General features: G+C 39.1%; 1 protein-coding gene across 1 annotated transcript in view; it reads right to left on the bottom strand.

The window, feature by feature from the left end:
* Window positions 1-14262, bottom strand: part of Taf9 (TBP-associated factor 9) — a 28087-nt gene extending 13825 nt beyond the window's left edge. The window contains exons 1-4 of the mRNA XM_070083642.1: window positions 14037-14262; window positions 13014-13153; window positions 9714-9848; window positions 7655-7898 (exon numbers count right to left, since the gene is read on the bottom strand). Coding sequence (XP_069939743.1) covers window positions 7655-7898; window positions 9714-9848; window positions 13014-13153; window positions 14037-14160 — 643 coding nt within the window. The 5' untranslated portion in view covers window positions 14161-14262. The remainder of the gene's footprint in view (window positions 1-7654; window positions 7899-9713; window positions 9849-13013; window positions 13154-14036) is intronic.
* Between the last annotated feature and the right edge of the window lie 5890 nt (window positions 14263-20152).

Raw genomic sequence — 20152 nt, 5'->3', positions numbered from 1 at the left:
GTGTGTGTTTGTGTGTTAGTGTGTGTTTGTGTGTTTGTGTGTTAGTGTGTGTTTGTGTGTTAGTGTGTGTTTGTGTGTTAGTGTGTGTGTGTTAGTGTGTGTTTGTGTGTTGTGTGTTTGTGTTAGTGTGTGTTTGTGTGTTAGTGTGTGTTTGTGTGTTAGTGTGTGTTTGTGTGTTAGTGTGTGTTTGTATGTGTTTGTGTTTGTATGTGTTTGTGTGTTTGTGTGTGTGTGTGTTTGTGTGTTAGTGTGTGTGTGTGTGTGTGTGTGTGTGTGTGTGTGTGTGTGTGTGTGTGTGTGTGTGTGTGTGTGTGTGTGTGTGTGTGTGTGTTAGTGTGTGTGTGTTAGTGTGTGTGTGTTAGTGTGTGTGTGTTAGTGTGTGTGTGTTAGTGTGTGTGTTAATGCATGTGTGTGTGTGTGTGTGTTTGTGTGTGTGTGTGTTAGTGTGTGTGTGTGTTAGTGTGTGTGTGTGTGTTAGTGTGTGTGTGTGTTAGTGTGTGTGTGTGTGTTAGTGTGTGTGTGTGTGTTAGTGTGTGTGTGTGTTAGTGTGTGTGTGTGTTAGTGTGTGTGTGTGTTAGTGTGTGTGTGTGTTAGTGTGTGTGTGTGTTAGTGTGTGTGTGTGTTAGTGTGTGTGTGTGTTAGTGTGTGTGTGTTAGTGTGTGTGTGTGTTAGTGTGTGTGTGTGTTAGTGTGTGTGTGTGTTAGTGTGTGTGTTAGTGTGTGTGTTAGTGTGTGTGTTAGTGTGTGTGTTAGTGTGTGTGTTAGTGTGTGTGTTAGTGTGTGTGTTAGTGTGTGTGTGTGTTAGTGTGTGTGTGTGTGTTAGTGTGTGTGTGTGTGTGTGTGTGTGTGTGTGTGTGTGTGTGTGTGTGTGTGTGTGTGTGTGTGTGTTCATATATATATATACATATATATACAAAATATATGTTTCTTTCAACAAACCAGCCGTATCCCACCGAGGCGGGGTGGCCTCGGTGGGATACGGAAAGTTCCTCTTTTTACATTTAATAATATATACAGGAGAAGAGGTTACTAGCCCCTTGCTCCTGGCATTTTAGTCGCCTCTAAAGGCACACATGGCTTACGGAGGAAGAATTCTGTTCCACTTCCCCATGGAGTATATATATATTTTTTTTTTGTTTTGTTTTGTTTTGTTTTAACAAGTCAGCCATCTCCCACCGAGGCAGGGTGACCCAAAAAGAAAGAAAATCCCCAAAAAGAAAATACTTTCATCATCATTCAACACTTTCACCTTACTCAAGCATAATCACTGTTTTTGCAGAGGTGCTCAGAACACAACAGTTTACAAGCATATACGTATAAAGATACACAACATATCCCTCCAAACTGCTAATATCCTGAATCCCCTCCTTTAGAGTGCAGGCATTGTACTTCCCATTTCCAGGACTCAAGTCCTGCTATATAAAAATAACTGGTTTCCCTGAATCCCTTCACTAAATATTACCCTGCTTACATTCCCAACAGATCGTCAGGTCCCAAATACCATTTGTCTCCATTCACTCCTATTTAACATGCTCACTCATGATGGAAGTCCAAGCCCCTCGCCCACAAAACCTCCTTTACCCCCTCCCTCCAACGTTTTCGAGGACGACCCCTACCCCGCCATCCTTTCCCTACAGATTTATATGCCCTCTTCAGCCCTCTGTCTAATACTTTTATTAACTCCACAACTTCTCCTAATTTCCACACTCTGAATTCTCTGCATAACATTTACACAACACACTGCCCTTAAACAGGACATCTCCACTGCCTCCAACTACCTCCTCACTACAGCATTTACAACCCAAGCTTCACACCCATATAAGAGTGTTGGTACCAAACTTTCATACAATCCCTTCTTTGCCTCCATAGACAATGTTTTTTGTCTCCACATATACCTCAATGCACCACTCACCTTTTTTTCTTCATCAATTCTATGGTTAACTTCATCCTTCATACATCCATCCACTGACACGTCAACTCCCAAATACAATGGACCCTCGACCAACGATATTAATCCGTTCCTGAGAGCTCATCGTTAATCGAAATTATCGTTAGTCGAGTTAATTTTCCCCATAAGAAATAATGGAAATCAAATTAATCCGTTCCTGACACCCCAAAGTATTGAAAAAAAAAAATTTTACCACATGAAATATTAATTTTAATACACACAAACTGAAGAAGACATGCACAGTTACATGACACTTACCTTTATTGAAGATCTGGTGATGATTGTTGGGATGGGAGGAGGGGAGTGTGTTGATGGTGTTAGTGTTTAGAAGGGCAATCCCCTTCCATTAGGACTTGAGGTGGCAAGTCCTTTTCTGGGGTTACTTCCCTTCTTCTTTTAATGCCACTAGGACCAGCTTGTGAGTCACTGGACCTATGTCGCACAACATATCTGTCCATAGAGGCCTGTACCTCCCGTTCCTTTATGACATTCCTTAAGTGTTTCACAACATTGTCAGTGTACAGGTTGCCAACACGGCTTGCAGTAGCTATGTCAGGGTGATTTTCATCAAAAAAGGTTTGCACTTTAAGCCACACTGCACACATTTCCTTAATCTTTGAAGTAGGCAACTTCTTCAATTTCTCTATCCCCTCTATCCTCCTCCGAAGCAGTTTCCTCAGGTGTGGCCTCTTGCTCTTGAAGATGATCTAGCAGCTGATCAGTGGTTAGTTCTTCATTGTCCTCCTCCACCAATTCTTCCACATCCTCCCCACTAACCTCCAACCCCAAGGACTTCCCCAATGCCACAATGGATTCCTCAACTGGCATAGGATTCCCAGGGTTAGCCTTAAACCCTTCAAAATCCCTTTTGTCTACACATTCTGGCCACAGTTTTTTCCAAGCAGAGTTCAAGGTCCTCTTAGTCACTTCCTCCCAAGCCTTACCTATAATGTTTACACAATTGAGGATGCTAAAGTGATCTCTCCAAAACTCTCTTAGAGTCAGTTGAGTTTCTGAGGTCACTACAAAGCACCTTTCAAACATAGCTTTTGTGTACAGTTTCTTGAAGTTTGCAATGACCTGCTGGTCCATGGGCTGCAGGAGAGGAGTGGTGTTAGGAGGCAAAAACTTCACCTTAATGAAGCTCATGTCCGCAGAAAGTCGCTCTGCCAAGTCTGAAGGATGACCAGAAGCATTGTCTAATACTAAGAGGCACTTAAGGTCCAATTTATTTTCCAGGAGGTAATTTTTCACAGTGAGGGCAAATGCATGGTGTAACCAGTCATAGAAAAAGTCCCTAGTGACCCATGCCTTACTGTTTGCCCTCCACAGCACACACAAATTAGCCTTGAGGACATTGTTTTTCCTGAACACTCTGGGAGTTTCAGAGTGACACGCTTCACTTTGCAATCACCACTAGCATTGGCACACATCAAAAGAGTAAGCCTGTCTTTCATAGGCTTATGTCCTGGGAGTGCCTTTTCCTCCTGAGTAATGTAGGTCCTGCTTGGCATTTTCTTCCAAAACAGGCCTGTTTCGTCACAATTAAACACTTGTTCAGGTTTCAGTCCTTCACTGTCTATGTACTCCTTGAATTCCTGCACATATTTTTCAGCCGCTTTGTGGTCTGAACTGGCAGCCTCACTATGCCTTATCACACTATGTATGCCACTACGATTCTTAAATCTCTCAAACCAACCTTTGCTGGCCTTAAATTCACTCACATCACTAGTTGCTGGCATTTTTTTAATTAAATCGTCATGCAACTTCCTAGCCTTTTCAAATATGATCGCTTGAGAGATGCTATCTCCTGCTATCTGTTTTTCGTTTATCCACACCAATAACAGTCTCTCAACATCTTCTATCACTTGCGATCTCAGTTTCGAAAACATAGTTGCACCTTTGGCAAGAACAGCTTCCTTGATTGCCATTTTCTTGCCCACAATAGTCGCGATGGTTGATTGGGGTTTTGTGTACAACCTGGCCAGCTCGGAGACACGCACTCCACTTTCATACTTAGCAATGATCTCTTTCTTCATATCCATAGTAATTCCCACCCTTTTTGCTGTAGGGTTGGCACTAGAAGCTTTCTTGGGGCCCGTGGTGACTTATTTTGCAGGTGCAATCACTACCAACGCTGTGATAATATGAAATGTTCCAATTGTATGTTTGGATGGGACCGCGGTGGCTGGCTGGCTTGTAAACACTGGCACCCACGGGACAAGTGAGGCGTGCTCAGGCCACAAGTGGACGCATCTCAAGCGGAACGAATAGCATTGATCGGGTTTTTTAGCGCTAGTCGAGGCAAAATTTTTGCGTTAAAATGTATTGCTAGTCGGATTTAACGTTAGACGATGCCAACGTTGGTCGAGGGTCCACTGTATCTGAAAACATTCGCTTCTTCCATACTACTCCTCTCAAATTTGATATCCAATTTTTCTTTATCTAAATCATTTGATACCCTCATTACCTTACTCTTTTCTATGTTCACTTTCAAATTTCTACCTTTACACACTCTCCCAAACTCATCCACTAACCTTTGCAACTCTTCTTTTAGAATCTCCCATAAGCACAGTATCAACAACAAAAAGTAACTGTGTCAATTCCCATTTTGTATTTGATTTCCCATAATTTCATCCCAACCCTCTCCCCAACACCCTAGCATTTACTTCTTTTGCAACCCCATCTATAAATATATTAAACCACCATGGTGACATTACACATCCCTGTCTAAGCTTAACCCACCTTTACCGGGAAGTAGTCTCCCTCTCTTCTACACACCCTAACCTGAGCCTCACTATCCTCATAAAAACTCTTTACAGCATTTACTAACTTACTACCTATTCCATATACAGTGGACCCCTGAGTTTCAGCAGCCTTGACTTTCGTGAAATTCGACCTTCGGCGAGTTTTTTTTTTGAAAAACTTGGCCTCGAGTTTAGTGAAAAGACTCGTGTTTCGGCGACTGTCCGGTACCCGTCCGTCCGTCACCACGCACACCAAGCCAGTCTCCCACACCATTCACGCTCAGTGTGCCATTGTTTACCAACACGTGACCATCACCCCGCAGGTTCATACATTTCATAATAATCCATTGTTTTTTGTGCTTGCAACTGCTAAATAAGTCATCATGGACCCAAGGAAAGCTATTGCAAGCCCTTTTATTAAATAAAGTGAGGAACATGATCCAGAGGGATTTTGACGGGGATGTGGAGAGTTGGCGGAGGACCACAGGGAAGAGCTAATCACTGATGAACTGCAAGAGCTTCAACTGGAACAGCATCAGACCACAGCCGATGAACTTGCTTCAGAGGAGGAGGAAGAGGGAGTGGATGAGGTGCCTTCTTCAAAGATTAAGGAGATTTGTGCAATATGGAATGAGTTGCAAAGTTTTGTTGAAAAGTATCACCCTGACCAAGCTGAAACAAGCCATATCTGCAACATGTACAATGACAGTGTTGTGTCCCACTTCAGGGAAATCTTAAAGAAACGCCAGAAAAAGACCTCTCTGGACAGATATTTTGTGCGACAGGGGTCCAGTGACTCTCAAGTTGTTCCCAGTGGCACTAAAAGAAGAAGGGAAGTAACCCCAGATAAGGACTTGCTACCTAAAGTCCTAATGGAAGGAGATTCTCCTTCCAAACAATAGTGTACACCTTCCTCCTATCCCCTCCTCCCGTCTTCCATCCACGCAGAAGTCTTCAGTAAAGGTAAGTGTAATGTTATTATTATTTTTTTAAATGCATGTACTTGATTTCTGATTATTTTCATTATGTAAATCTTTATTTAATTTGAAAAAAATATATTTTATTTTAATATTTTTGGGTGTCTGGAACGGATTAATTTTATTTCCATTATTTCTTATGGGGAAAATGGTTTCAAGTTTCATGAATTTCGACCTTCGGCGGGCTCTCTGGAACAGATTAATCACGAAACTCGGGGGTCCACTGTACTTGCAACATCTGCCACATTGCTCCCCTATCCACTCTATCACATGCCTTTTCTAAATCCATAAATGCAATGAAAAGTTCCCTACCTTTATCTAAATACTGTTCACATAAATGCTTCAATGTGAACACTTGATCTACACATCCCCTACCCACTCTAAAACCTCCTTGCTCATCTGTAATCCTACATTCTGTCTTGCCTCTAATTCTTTCAATAATAACCCTACCATACACTTTTTCTGTTATATTCAGTAAACTTATTCCTCTATAATTTTTATGAATCTTATCATTCTAAAAAATCTAGATATGAACACTACCCTACAATCGTACATTCCAATTTTAGTTTAATATACCAATAAGATTTTCTGTACTGCATAGTCAATGATATCTCTCTTATTCAAAATTATGCATATGTCAGATGTCTAAATCATGGTAAATGTCAAATTATAGAGTTAGAGACATTTTATCAATAACTTTGATCATTAATTATTATAGCATTTGATTTTACTAGCTGAATGAATTGGTAAGCAACTACCTTGAGTATGTTGGACTAAACACACACACTCATAACTATGTTTTTATTGATTTTCAAGTTTGTTTTCAACTTTTGATAATGTAAATTGTGTTTAGATAATACATTGGCAATTGAATCTTCATTGCAATGTTGATAATTATGCAGGGTAATAAAAATTTAAAGTAAAAATTAAGTCTTTTCCACCTCCGATGAAATATACTTCTGCAAAACCCACAATCTATGTATGCATGGAGGAAACATTCAATAACGGTCTTGTCAGTAAGGCACAGACATCACAATTCATCACTCTCTCCAGTAAACCTATGTAACAGACTAATGAGGAAAATCATCTGAGTGTCTGTTAAATCAAAATTCTTTCTTTCAACGTACCAGCCGTATCCCACCGAGGTGGGGTGGCTCAAAAGGAAAAACGAAAGTTTCTCCTTTCAAATTTAGTAATATATACAGGAGAAGGGGTTACTAGCCGCTTGCTCCCGGCATTTTAGTCGCCTCTTATGACACGCATGGCTTACAGAGGAAGAATTCTGTTCCACTTCCCCATGGAGATAAGAGGGAATAAACAAGAACAAGAACTAGAAAGAAAATAGAAAAAAACCCAGAGGGGTATGTATATATATGCTTGTACATGTATGTGTAGTGTGACCTAAGTGTAAGTAGAAGTAGCAAGATGTAACTGAAATCTTGCATGTATACGAGACAGAAAAAAGACACCAGCAGTCCTACCATCATGTAAAACAATTACAGGCTTCCGTTTTACACTCACTTGGCAGGACAGTAGTACCTCCCTGGGTGGTTGCTGTCTACCAATCTACTACCTAGTAAATCAAAATAATGTTACAAAATAGCAGAAAAAACAATTAAATACTTTACTGCATGCCTCATATAGTAGTGTGCACACAATTTACAGATCTACTGCAATAAATATTGAAAATAAAGGAGTAAAGAGTAGTTTACTATGTGGTTTTTCTCATTATTTCAGAAGTCTGTTGTATAGAGGGTTTGCTGTGCTGTATGATATATATGTTCACATACATCACAAAAATAACATACTAGAAAACTTAGAGGTATGTATATATAGCAAATGGACGACTATACCAATGATTATAGAGAAAATGTTTTAAGTTAGGATGAAACTTGGGGTAAGAGAAATGCTATATCATATAACAAATCACAAAACTTAATAAGAGATGGAAAAATAAAATGACTGTTAAACCTATGACCTTACCAGGAGGCCCAGGTGTTACTTTAAAAACAGGTCTGTTGACACTGACAATCTTCTGTGTCGGTCCAGAGGGAATTCCAGTGGAAGGCTTCTGCACTAAAGTGACTGTCTGAGTATTTCCTGTCTTGGTGGTGACCATAGATATTGTAGGCTTGATGGGTGTAGCTGCAATCTTCATTCCCGCATTAGGTCCACCCAAACTAATGCGGTTTCCTCCACCAAGGCTATTTGACAAACTCGATATTTTCTGTTTTTTTTAAATAAAAAATACACTTTTATAACATTAATTATACCAACATAATATAGTGGAACCTCTACTTACAAGTTTAATCCATTCCATGACCTTGCTCGCATCTGGATTTGCTCATTTGCAGAGTCAATTTTCCTCATTTAAATTAATTGAACAGGAATTAATTCGTTCCAGTGGAATTCTAGGCACGAGAAAATACTTCATTAATTTCCCTAATATCAACTCTACGGCTTATTTATCTATCAGAATTCATATAATATGACATAAACAATATTAATACATAGAAACATGTTATATACACTAGAATGAATAAAATACATGTCATTACATATATGGCTAGTGGTGGTGACAGGAGGCCATTGTTGTTGTTAGGGTTTATAGGGCCACCACAGTGGCCATTCCTGCTCCTGACTACATGTGTAGAGAACCTAGGATAACACAAAAAAGTCAGACAGAGTGACTTATAAGTGCTACACTCTTAATGCTACACTTAATTGCTACACTCTTAATGCTACACTTTGCCACTGCTGCTTCATGTTGTCTGCCACTGCTACCTCATGATGTCTGCCACTGCTGATTCATGTTGTCTGCCACTGCTGATTCATGTTGTCTGCCACTGCTGATTCATGTTGTCTGCCACTGCTGATTCATGTTGTCTGCCACTGCTACCTCATGTTGTCTGCCACTGCTGCTTCATGTTGTCAGCCACTGCTGCTTCATGTCTGTCACTGCTACCTCATGATGTCTGCCACTGCTGCTTCATGTTGTCTGCCACTGCTGCTTCATGTTGTCAGCCACTGCTGCTTCATGTCTGTCACTGCTACCTCATGATGTCTGCCACTGCTGCTTCATGTTGTCTGCCACTGCTACCTCATAATGTCTGCTCCCACTTCTGCTAGTGTGTTGAAGAGCTTTCCAATATGTGAAGGTTGAGGGGCAGTGCCAATCGAACAGGCATTAGATGGTGACGTCATTTGTTTACTCTTGAACATTGCCAAAGAATCGAACATTTCTGCTACTTTTGAGCTCAATTTCAACGTACTTTTCGTCGTGAAACCAATCAAAATCATATCTGTTTCTGTAGTGTATCTTCCATTCTATCAAATAAGACAAAAAAAAAAAAAAAAAAAAAAAAAAAAAAAAAAAAAAAAACAGAATACAACCATAAAAACTATACGAAAATATACTGCCACGGGGAAGCTAATGACTAAGAAGTGAACTCCATTATTTATGGTCTGATTTCTTTCATTTTTGGTGTACGTTAAGAATCATCTTTCCATCATACATTGCCAAAGTTTCAATAAGATAGTCCAACAAACAACTGAGATCCAATTCCCTAGATCAAGAGCAAGAGTCCCTCACCAGCATTGAGGTACCTCCCTTGAGGCCCGCTCGCATCTGAAAGCACGTGGATGCACTCGTAAGTAGAGGTTCCACTGTACTAGCTAAGCATTAAATACAGCAATAATCCTGTGTTGTGACCATGGTTCCCAATGGTGTTTATTTGGGAACTAATTGCATCCTTAACCAGATCATGAATACCCCTATAGTATTATTTAAGCAAAATTCTGACACTCCACCATTCTTGAATATGTATTAATTACCAATATACATCATGACATAATCCTATTTTAATTTTAAATGGGTCCACCAAAAACATCCTTTAATGAGGGGTCTTGCGCCTTGTCCAGCCAACATAGATGACACAGATCTTAGGGTGATACAGAAACAAGTGTAATGATCAAATTAATAGTCAAACACAAATGATTAACAAGATAAGAATTTTGTCATGAACCCTTGATGACAACTCACCTTTCTAGATGGCTTGAGTCTATAATTACAAGCTGAGAGGCAGTAACGGTCAGGTGGAAGTCTGATGCCTTGCTGATTGGCCTTGATGGTTGGTAAAGAATTAGCATTTCTTGTTCTTGCCAAATCCAATAGCAGCTGTAAAATTCACAAAATATTTTATACACACAAAAAAAATGAAGCTTACAAAAACTTGCACAAATATACTATAATGGAAGGAAAATAATAATAATAATAATAATAATAATAATAATAATAATAATAATAATAATAATAATAATAATAATAATAATAATAATAATAATAATAATAATTTTTTTTATTAACACATTGGCCATATCCCACCAAGGCAGGGTGGCCCAAAAAAGAAAAACTTTCATCATTCACTCCATCACTGTCTTGCCAGAGGCATGCTTACACTGCAGTTATAAAACTGCAACATTAACACCCCTCCTTCAGGGTGCCAGCACTGTACTTCCCATTTCCAGATGGGTCAGAAGATGCTAATGGAAAGATTAATAAACAACAGAATAATAATATTTGCAGATGATGCAAATTTTTTTTAACAAAGTATAAATCAAAATGCCTGTAAATTCCTCCATGTATATTTCAATATATTTTTTTTTTTCAACAAGTCGGCCGTCTCCCACCAAGGCAAGGTGACCCAAAAAGAAAGAAAATCCCCAAAAAGAAAATACATTCATCATCATTCAACACCTTACTCACACATAATCAATGTTTTTAGAACATAAGAACATAAGAACGAAGGAACACTGCAGCAGGCCTACTGACCCATGCGAGGCAGGTCCAAGTCTCCTACCGGCTTAAGCCAATGCACCCAACCTAGTCAGGTCAGGTCACATTGACTTAAGGGAGGAACACGGCAACCGTCCTGGTAGCACAAGCTAATCAGGTCCAACTCACACCCACCCACACCCACTCATGTATTTATCCAACCTATTTTTAAAGCTACACAACGTTCTGGCCTCTATAACTGTACTTGGGAGTTTATTCCACTCATCCACAACTCTATTACCAAACCCGTACTTTCCTATATCCTTCCTGAATCTGAATTTTTCTAACTTAAAACCATTGCTGCGAGTCCTGTCTAGGCTAGATATTTTCAGCACACTATTTACATCCCCTTTATTTATTCCTAAATAACAAAAAGGCACAATACCGTGACTGGAACGATGCACAAATAACCCGCACATAAAAGAGAGAAGCTTATGACAACGTTTCGGTCCGACTTGGACCATTGACAAAGTCACACCGACTTTGTCAATGGTCCAAGTTGGACCGAAACGTCGTCGTAAGCTTCTCTCTTTTATGTGCGGGTTATTTGTGTATTATTTATTCCTGTCTTCCATTTATACACCTCAATCATATCCCCCCTAATTCTACGTCTTTCTAGAGAGTGAAGATTCAAGGCCCTTAGTCTATCCTCATAGGGAAGGTTTCTGATACATGGGATCAACTTTGTCATCCTCCTTTGTACATTTTCCAGAGCATTTATATCCATTCTGTAATACGGTGACCAAAACTGTGCAGCATAATCTAAATGAGGCCTAACCAAGGATGTATAGAGTTGAAGAACAACCTGAGGACTCCTATTATTTATGCTTCTTGATATAAAGCCAAGGATTCTATTAGCTTTATTGCGAACACTTATGCACTGTTGTCTTGGTTTCAGATTACTGCTAACCAGTACTCCTAAATCTTTTTCGCAATCCGTAATATTAAGATCTACATTATTTAGTTTATATGTGGCATGGTTATTGTCCTGTCCAACATTTAGAACTTTGCATTTGTCTATATTAAACTGCATCTGCCACTTCTCCGACCACTGCATCAGTCTACTCAAATCTTCCTGGAGTGCTCTAATGTCCTCGTCAGAATGAATTCGACGGCCTATTTTGGTGTCATCGGCAAACTTGCTGATGTCGCTCTTTATGCCCTCATCTATGTCGTTTATGTAGATTGTGAACAGCAGGGGGCCCAACACTGACCCCTGTGGAACACCGCTCGTGACGCTTCCCCACTCTGATTTCTCCCCATTTATGCAAACTCTCTGCTGCCTATTTGTCAACCATGCCTCTATCCAGGAAAAAATTTCTCCTCCTATTCCATGTGCCTTAATTTTCCTCAATAGTCTCTGATGTGGGACCCTGTCAAAAGCCTTACTGAAGTCCATGTACACAATATCATATTCATTACCATGATCTACCTCCTCAAATACCTTAGTGAAAAAAGTTAACAAATTCGTAAGGTAGGAACGCCCCTTTGTAAAACCATGCTGAGATTCATTGATTAATTTATGCTTTTCAAGGTGGCTACGAACTGCCTCGGCAATTATTGATTCCATAAATTTTCCCACTATGGAGGTTAGGCTTATTGGTCTATAGTTTGAAGCTAAGGACCTGTCACCTGCTTTGAAAATAGGTATCACATTTGCCATTTTCCACTTATCTGGCACCATGCCAGTTTGTAGTGATATGTTGAAAAGATTAGCCAAAGGTTTGCTAAGCTCCTCTTTACATTCCTTTAGAACCCTTGCATACAGTTCATCAGGGCCTGGGGATTTGTTAGGTTTTAATTTATCTATTTGCCTAAGGACCATGTCACTTGTGACCCTAATCGTGCACAGTTTATTATCGTCCTGTTCCACATAATTTATCATTTCATTTTTGCAGAGGTGCTCAGAACACAACAGTTCAGAAGCATATACATATAAAGATACACAACATATCCCTCCAAACTGCTAATATACTCCAGGTAAATATCCCAAAACCCCTCCTTTAGAGTGCAGGCATTGTACTTCCCATTTCCAGGACTCAAGTCTGGCTATATAAAAATAACCGGTTTCCCTGAATCCCTTCACTAATTCAATATATTTAACAAGAGTAATAAATGGATGATGAAATGTAATGGTGATATATGTATTCCTGACATGCCTTTATATTTACATTCATATGAAGGGCAGAATGGTACTGTAATTTCCAGAATGACTGATATCTATCAAGAGTAATGTATGTAATGTAGTTTTTGTAGTATCTGTTACCTAAAAAGGATTAAAAAAAAATTTTACTGAACAATACATGTTTTATTAAGTCAAAAAAGACATCAAATATATGAAAAAGTAAACTAAAGTACTTTAAGTAACTTGTTTTAAACAGAATTTTGTAAAACAGGAACAAAGCAAGCGTTAATCTTTTTGATCTATTCTAAACAACACGAGGCAGCTTTAAGAATAACAACAGAGTATGAAATACAGATACTGTGTATCGTCTGCAGCAAACTTACATCCCTTGGTGGTGGTGTTGTGAAGGACTTCTCCATCTGCATGTGCACAGCCAATTTTACATCATCTAATTCAATTGTCTTTATCTTTTTGGCATAATTGGCATAAACTCTGGCATCATCCAAGATTTGTGACACATATCCTGAAATAATAAAAAATTTAAGTGCAAAAGTTCAAAAGAACATGGAAATTATAATAAATGACCCAGACAAAAAATTAAAAATAAAATACAAGCACTCCACTTCCTTGATCAGTAAAAACAATCTTACCTTCCTAAAGTTAGTGAAAACTCTGAAAAACATTTAGAAAACTGACAATGATGACTTTTATTTCAGTTTTTATGAAGCCCTAAACCTATGTATGTCATTTAGCACAAGGAGTGGTGGAGGTTCAATCCTTGCTCACCATGTGGCTCAGTTGGCAACGCACTCGCTTCACACAATGAGTGTCCATGGTTCAATCCCTGGCATGGGTGGAAATGCTGGGCATGTTTCCTTGTAGCTAGCAGTAATAATTATTATTATTATAATCAAAGGGGTAGCACTAAACCCGTAGGATAATACAGTGCCTGTGGGGGGATGTGGATGGAATTCTGGTTTAATTCAGGGAACTGGAGCACAGATCCAATTCCCCAGATCAAGAGCCCCTCACCAGCATCAAGGAACCTTCCTTGAGGGGACCTGCAGAATAAAAGTTATTATTACATTCATGGGGGAAGCACTAAACACGTAAGTTATATAGTGCCTGAGTATATGAGAGATAATCAGGTTTGAGCCTAGAATATGAATGATACATCCAATTCCTTGGATCAAGAGCAGAAGACAAGATTACTACATCCATGAGGAGCGCTAGCCCGTAGGGATCATACAGCGCCTGGGGGAATTCGAGGCATTCAGATTTAATCCAAGGAAGGAGGAGCACAAGTCCAACTCCTTGGATCAAAAGCCCCTCAAAGGCTTCAGGAACCTCCCCTGAAGCGGCAACATAATACAACCCTTAAAATAAGAGATGCCCATGACACTCACTGTACGTGAATTCCAACATTTGGTTTATGACTCCTGGCTCGTAGTCACTGATACCCATATCCTTCAGGATGGCAGTCATCACTTGTGCTTCCTTGGGCACCGCCACTTTCGGCTCTTTGGCCATGTTTGAGCTACCCAGGGGCACAAATTAGCCCAAAAAAAAGAGAGACACCACCCCGTCTACTGACTATTGTAAACAAGTGGACCATCCAAGCCAGGAACTTCGTATCATCCAATTTATTGTTGTATCTCACTACTTCTTGTCTATTATTATTAAATCAACATTTTATTCAATTCAGTTCAATTCAAAGTTTATTCTCTATAAGGATTACAATGCTGAGTTTACAGAATTTGGTTATTGTTTGGTTTACATGTAGTAAAATAATGATTACAGAGTGTACCACTAGAACACCTAGCATGGCTAGGTGTTTCGGGCAAACATAATATACCAAAGTATTTGAAAAACATACGTAATGACAATCAACAGAGATAAAATTCTGCAGGCCTAACTTCGATTATACGAAGTCAAAGTCTATATATATGTATATTGAGACTTTGACTTCGTGTAATATATATATATATATATATATATATACATATATAAATCTATATATATATATATATATATATATATATATATATATATAGATATATATATATAAAATATAGGGAGGTACCACCTCTAGAACTGTCATGGGGACCCTCATCCTCAGAGAAAAGAATAAACTTGCTTCAGGGAAAACTCAAGATTCTCCCTGAAGCTGTTTGAGAATTTTCTCCTACCACCCCCTATATTATGTATATATATTTTATTTAAAGACAAAATACATTGACGAAACATTCACAAAAATATGATACAAAGTAAAACAACATAGGTAACTCAGAGCTACATCTCGAATACTTCGTCCAGCTCCCCTGCGGTGGGCCGCGTGCCCAGAATGCTGCAGGCATTTCCTCTCTGGATCGCAACACTGATTCTCTGAAAGAGGAAGCTGGTCGCCCTGTGGTCCTTGGTTTCTATGATGAGCTTTTCACCCAGCTCTTTGAGGAACTTTAGAGCACACTTGCCCCATGCTCCAAGGGTCTCCGACCCTATTGGAATGAAGTTATAGCAAGGGGGAAGGTCTTCATATTTTCGGATCTTCTGGGTCTCCCTGTGGCTGGCAGCTCCACCCCCTTCCACTACAGAGTATGGCAAGTAGGTGTCTGCCAATGTGGCAGCACAGGTGTAGTCCCAGGCAATCTGCTTTCCATCCTTCCAGGGTAGCATAGTGGCTCCATCAGGACGCTTTTGACTTCCATCAGACCTATATATATATATATATATATATATATATATATATATATATATATATATATATATATATATATATATATATATATATATATATATATATATATATATATATATATATATATGGACTTTGCCAACGCTTTCAACTCAGTCAAAAAAGCAGTTTATAGAAACTTCCCTTCACTTTATCCCCTCATAGAATCGTGTTATAGTGTGACTTCCAAACTATTGTTTGGGGACCATGAAATTGACTCATGTGAGGGCATGCAAACCATACCCCCGGCCGGGATTGAACCCGCGGTCATAGAGTTGCAACAGGGAAACCCCTCTCGCCCCCTTTCTATTCTGTTTGGTCAAGGGAGTCACAGAAGCACTCTCCAGTGAGCTCAATATCTGGTTTCTGGACGATGGTACCCTAGCTGGCACAGCAGAATCTCTCCTAGAGGACATCAGTAAAATTAGACATGGGAGAAAGCCTGGGCCTTTCTTTAAACCCCAACAAATGCGAAATAGTTTCTACCAATCAACAGATGATCCAGAATATTAGCGCCGTTTTACCAGGAGCACGAGCCATTGATCCAGCCAATAGCACTCTTCTTGGTGCTCCTCTTGGGTCCAATGCCATCGATCTGATCCTAGAAAAAAAAGTCTCAGACCTCCGGACGATGGAAAGCATGATGAAAGACATTGACACACACGATGCCTTCTACCTACTCACCAGGTGCCTGTCAATCCCAAAACTTACCTACTTTCTGAGATGCTCCCCAGCCTTCAGCAGTCCAAAACTCAAGGAATATGACTCTCTCCTTAAGACCATGCTAGAGAGTGTATTGAATCTCCCTTGAATTATTATTATTATAATCAAGGGGAAGCGCTAAATCCGTAGGATTACACAGCGCCGGGGGGATGTGGAAGGCATTCAGGCTTAATTCGGGGAACTGGAGCACAGATCCAATTCCCTAAATCAAGAGCCCCTCATCAACTTCAAGGAACCTTCCGTGAGGGGTCTTTCCCTTGAAGATGGACAGTGGTTGCAAGCCTCACTTCCGGTCAGGCTTGGGGGGCTGGAAGTACGCAGATCCTCAAATCTACCAGCTTTCCTATCCTCTGCCATAGCATCAAACGAGTTGATACGACAAATTCTTCCTGATACCCTCAGTGACTCAGCAGGAATAGAAGACTCTTGCTGTCAGTTTTGTCAAGGTTGGGAACCAAAGCAATCATAGTACTAGGGGGAGAGAGCACAACTTTGTAGTACCCACAGTCATTGGCCAGGCTTCAAACACCTTTTATTGTACAGCAATAAAGGAATGGAACAGACTGCCCGCACATGTCAAAGCCAGTCATAGCATGAACCAGTTCAAGAAGAGTGCCAAAAGGTGTCTGATGAATGTAGCTACAGAAAGGGAGGGGAATGATTTTCTATTTTTTAGCTAACATACGTGTAAATTTTACCTTATTCCTAGTAATGACCCTCGTATTGTAGATAGTCTTAATGACCCTCGTGTAGTAGACAGTCTTTTTAGTATGATAATAAGATGTTCTCTTCATTGTAGAATAATAAGAAAATATTATAACCTTTATATTATAATAAGGTAAAAGGACCCCAATGGAAATAAGTCACTCTGTCTGACTTTTTTGGGTTATCCTTGGTTCTCTACACATATGCTGCTATGTATGATAATTCTATGTAACTGTATTTGTGTATACCTGAATAAACTTACTTACTTACTTACTGCCAGTGCCATCACTGAATGGGAGACTCTTGCTGCTCCAGCACCAAACCCTAGTGCAGCACTGGCTCACAAACAGTCAAGCTGGGATGGCACAATCGCTGAAAAGGTGCTTGCCAACATGCTCGGGGCTGCAACATCAGATAGGGAGATTTCCTGTCTCCAGGCTGTGAATGTACCTCACTCCAGGGACTTCCTCCAAACTGTTCCCATATCGGCAATGGGAACGCGACTCTACCCTAAGACCCTCTGTATTGCAGTGGCTCTGCGCCTAGCTGCCCCAATTCACACAGAATATACGTGTATTTGAGGCGAAGCACAAGCAGACCAATACGGTCTACATGGTCTTAACTGTTCCAAAACCAAGGACTGGCATGCAAGACAATGAGGTCAACGACATCATTAAGAGAACCCTTGCTACAGCAGGATGCCCAGCCGAGAGGGAGCCCCGATCACTAGCAGCCAACAATACTCACAACCCAGCAAACTGCCCCGACAGGATCACCATCTATCCTTGGAAGAATGACAAGCAATTAGCATGGGACTATACCTGTGTGTCCACACTAGCTGACACCTATATCCATCACAGTGCTGGGCGTCAGGGAGGAGCTGCTGACCACAGGGAGGAGTACAAGATCAGCAAGTACAGGGACATAAGCCAACAGTATCAATTTGTCCCAGTGGGATCAGAGACCTTGGGATCATGGGGAAAAAATGCCACACGTTTCCTTAAAGAATTGGGTTTCAGACTCATCGACACCACAAGGGACCCAAGGGCAGCCACTTTCATGTTCCAGCGCCTCAGCGTAGCCATCCAGAGGGGAAATGCTTGCTGCATACTTGGCTTGCGTCCAGCCTCGGAGTTGGAGGAAATTCATGATTTTTGATACATTGTGCCATTGTATTCATGTTTATGTTTTTCTGTAAATGTATTCTGTTTATTAATAAATGTTCACATAGAATATCAAATATAGTGGGTGGTAGGAGAAGAAAATATTCAAACAGCTCCGGGGAGAACCTTGAGTTTTCCTTGAGGTACGTTTATTGTCTTCTCTGAGGATGAGGGTCCCCAGTCCAGCCATAGAGGTGGTACTTCCCTATATATATATATATATATATATATATATATATATATATATATATATATATATATATATATATATATATATATATATATATATATATATATATATATATATATATATATATATATATATATATATATATATATATATATATATATATATATATATATATATATATATATATATATATATATATATATATATATATATATATATATATATATATATATATATATATATATATATATATATATATATATATATATATATATATATATATATATATATATATATCCATGTTGGGGGCATCGCCCTCGCGGCCCAGTCCAGGCTGAGGGATTGATTACCTCAAATTCCAGATCTTCACCATTCTTCTTTGTATAGGACTGATGAAGCCACTGTGTGGCGAAACGTTTCCACAATAAAGATACCCAACTGTGGCACATGTGTCTTATTTATCGACTTGTCGGGTCTCTCAACCATTTCTCTACGTTATTATTATTATTATTATTATTATTATTATTATTATTATTATTATTATTATTATTATTATTATTATTATTATTATTACTAGTATTATTATTATTATTATTACATTTGATATTATTATTATCGTTATTATGACATGTCTTATTATTATTACATTATATTAACATCAGTCACGGTATTGTGCCTTTTTGTTATTTATTAACATCATTCATAAGAAAGATGTTATTATGATGTAAATAAACAGTTAAATTCGTGTTTATTTACTTTTATGTTTTCGGCAAGTGTTTTATTCTAAGACAATGATGAGATAAATTAGATCTTGAGCCAGAATTAAAATCTTCCAAAATGCAACAAATCCGAAGACGGATTTGTCGCGGCTGAGAACGATATGTTCAGTCTTACGATACACCTTGTCTTTTAGAAAATAAATTTGATGTGTTTTTTTTTTTTCCAAAAAATACTGCATCTCTATACACAAATAATATACTGCTGCAAGAATGATATATTAACTTGCATCATGTATAGACTAATGAAAGCCATTATCAAATATTTGGTAGATAGTAGCATTACTTACTAACACAAATCTTATTTTATTATATCACATGTTACTTACTTATTCACATATATTAAAGTTACAAATAACAAAGTAAGACTTGAAGAAACGCTTCGCCACACAGTGGCTTCATCAGTCCAATATAAAGCAGGAAGGTATAAGGAGAGGAGTAGTTTGAGGTAATCAGTCCCTCAGCCTGGAGTCGATGTGTTCAGTCCATCACTCTTGTAGGAAGTACAGCACAGGTTAGGTTAGGTTAGATAAGGTTCGTCAGGAAACAGGACAAGTGGTCTTAGTCAAATGATGACCCGCCGTTGGAGCTTTTGGTCATCTGACCGAGGCCTTCCTCTGGCTTACCGGTTCCCCCTTTAAAAATTTTGGTTATAGTTATAACCAATAATATTATATACAGCATAGTGCCAGAGAGGTGGCTTATATACTGCAGTCAGGTGAGTTGAAGCAGGAGGAGGCGGGATCACAGTGAGACCTTCCACTAGTGTAAGTAGGTCTTCGTCCAAAGGTTGGACATGTGTTGAAGAATTCTTTGTATCAAGATCCCATGATGTTGCATAAGTGCAACATGTGGGAATCTTCAATAAAGATTCCCACATGTTGCATAACTTTCTCAATTCTTCAACTTACAGGTTTTCAAAATCATTCATCACACACACACAGATACAAAATATGACCTGGTTAATTGCTATTTGTAACTTTTATTGTCAAAATTAGATTACGTCATAGTTTCTTCTGTATTATTAAAATAAATGGTCAGTGTGGAGTTCAGGTGAGAATAGCCACAGGTACCTATAAGTACAGTTATCATACATAGTGTAAATTACCTAGGATATCTCCAAAAATCAGACAAAGCAACTTATTTCCATTAGGGTCCTTGTATTATCTTATAGGCAACATAAACTCTTGCAATAATTGTCAGGCATCATATTGTTAGCAGTGTGTGTGTG

The sequence above is a fragment of the Cherax quadricarinatus genome, chromosome 10, assembly GCF_038502225.1.
Source record: "Cherax quadricarinatus isolate ZL_2023a chromosome 10, ASM3850222v1, whole genome shotgun sequence".
In the NCBI taxonomy this organism is placed as follows: Eukaryota; Metazoa; Arthropoda; class Malacostraca; order Decapoda; family Parastacidae; genus Cherax; species Cherax quadricarinatus.
Note: the sequence above shows the minus strand (reverse complement) of the source record. Positions and strands in the feature narration are given on the sequence as shown.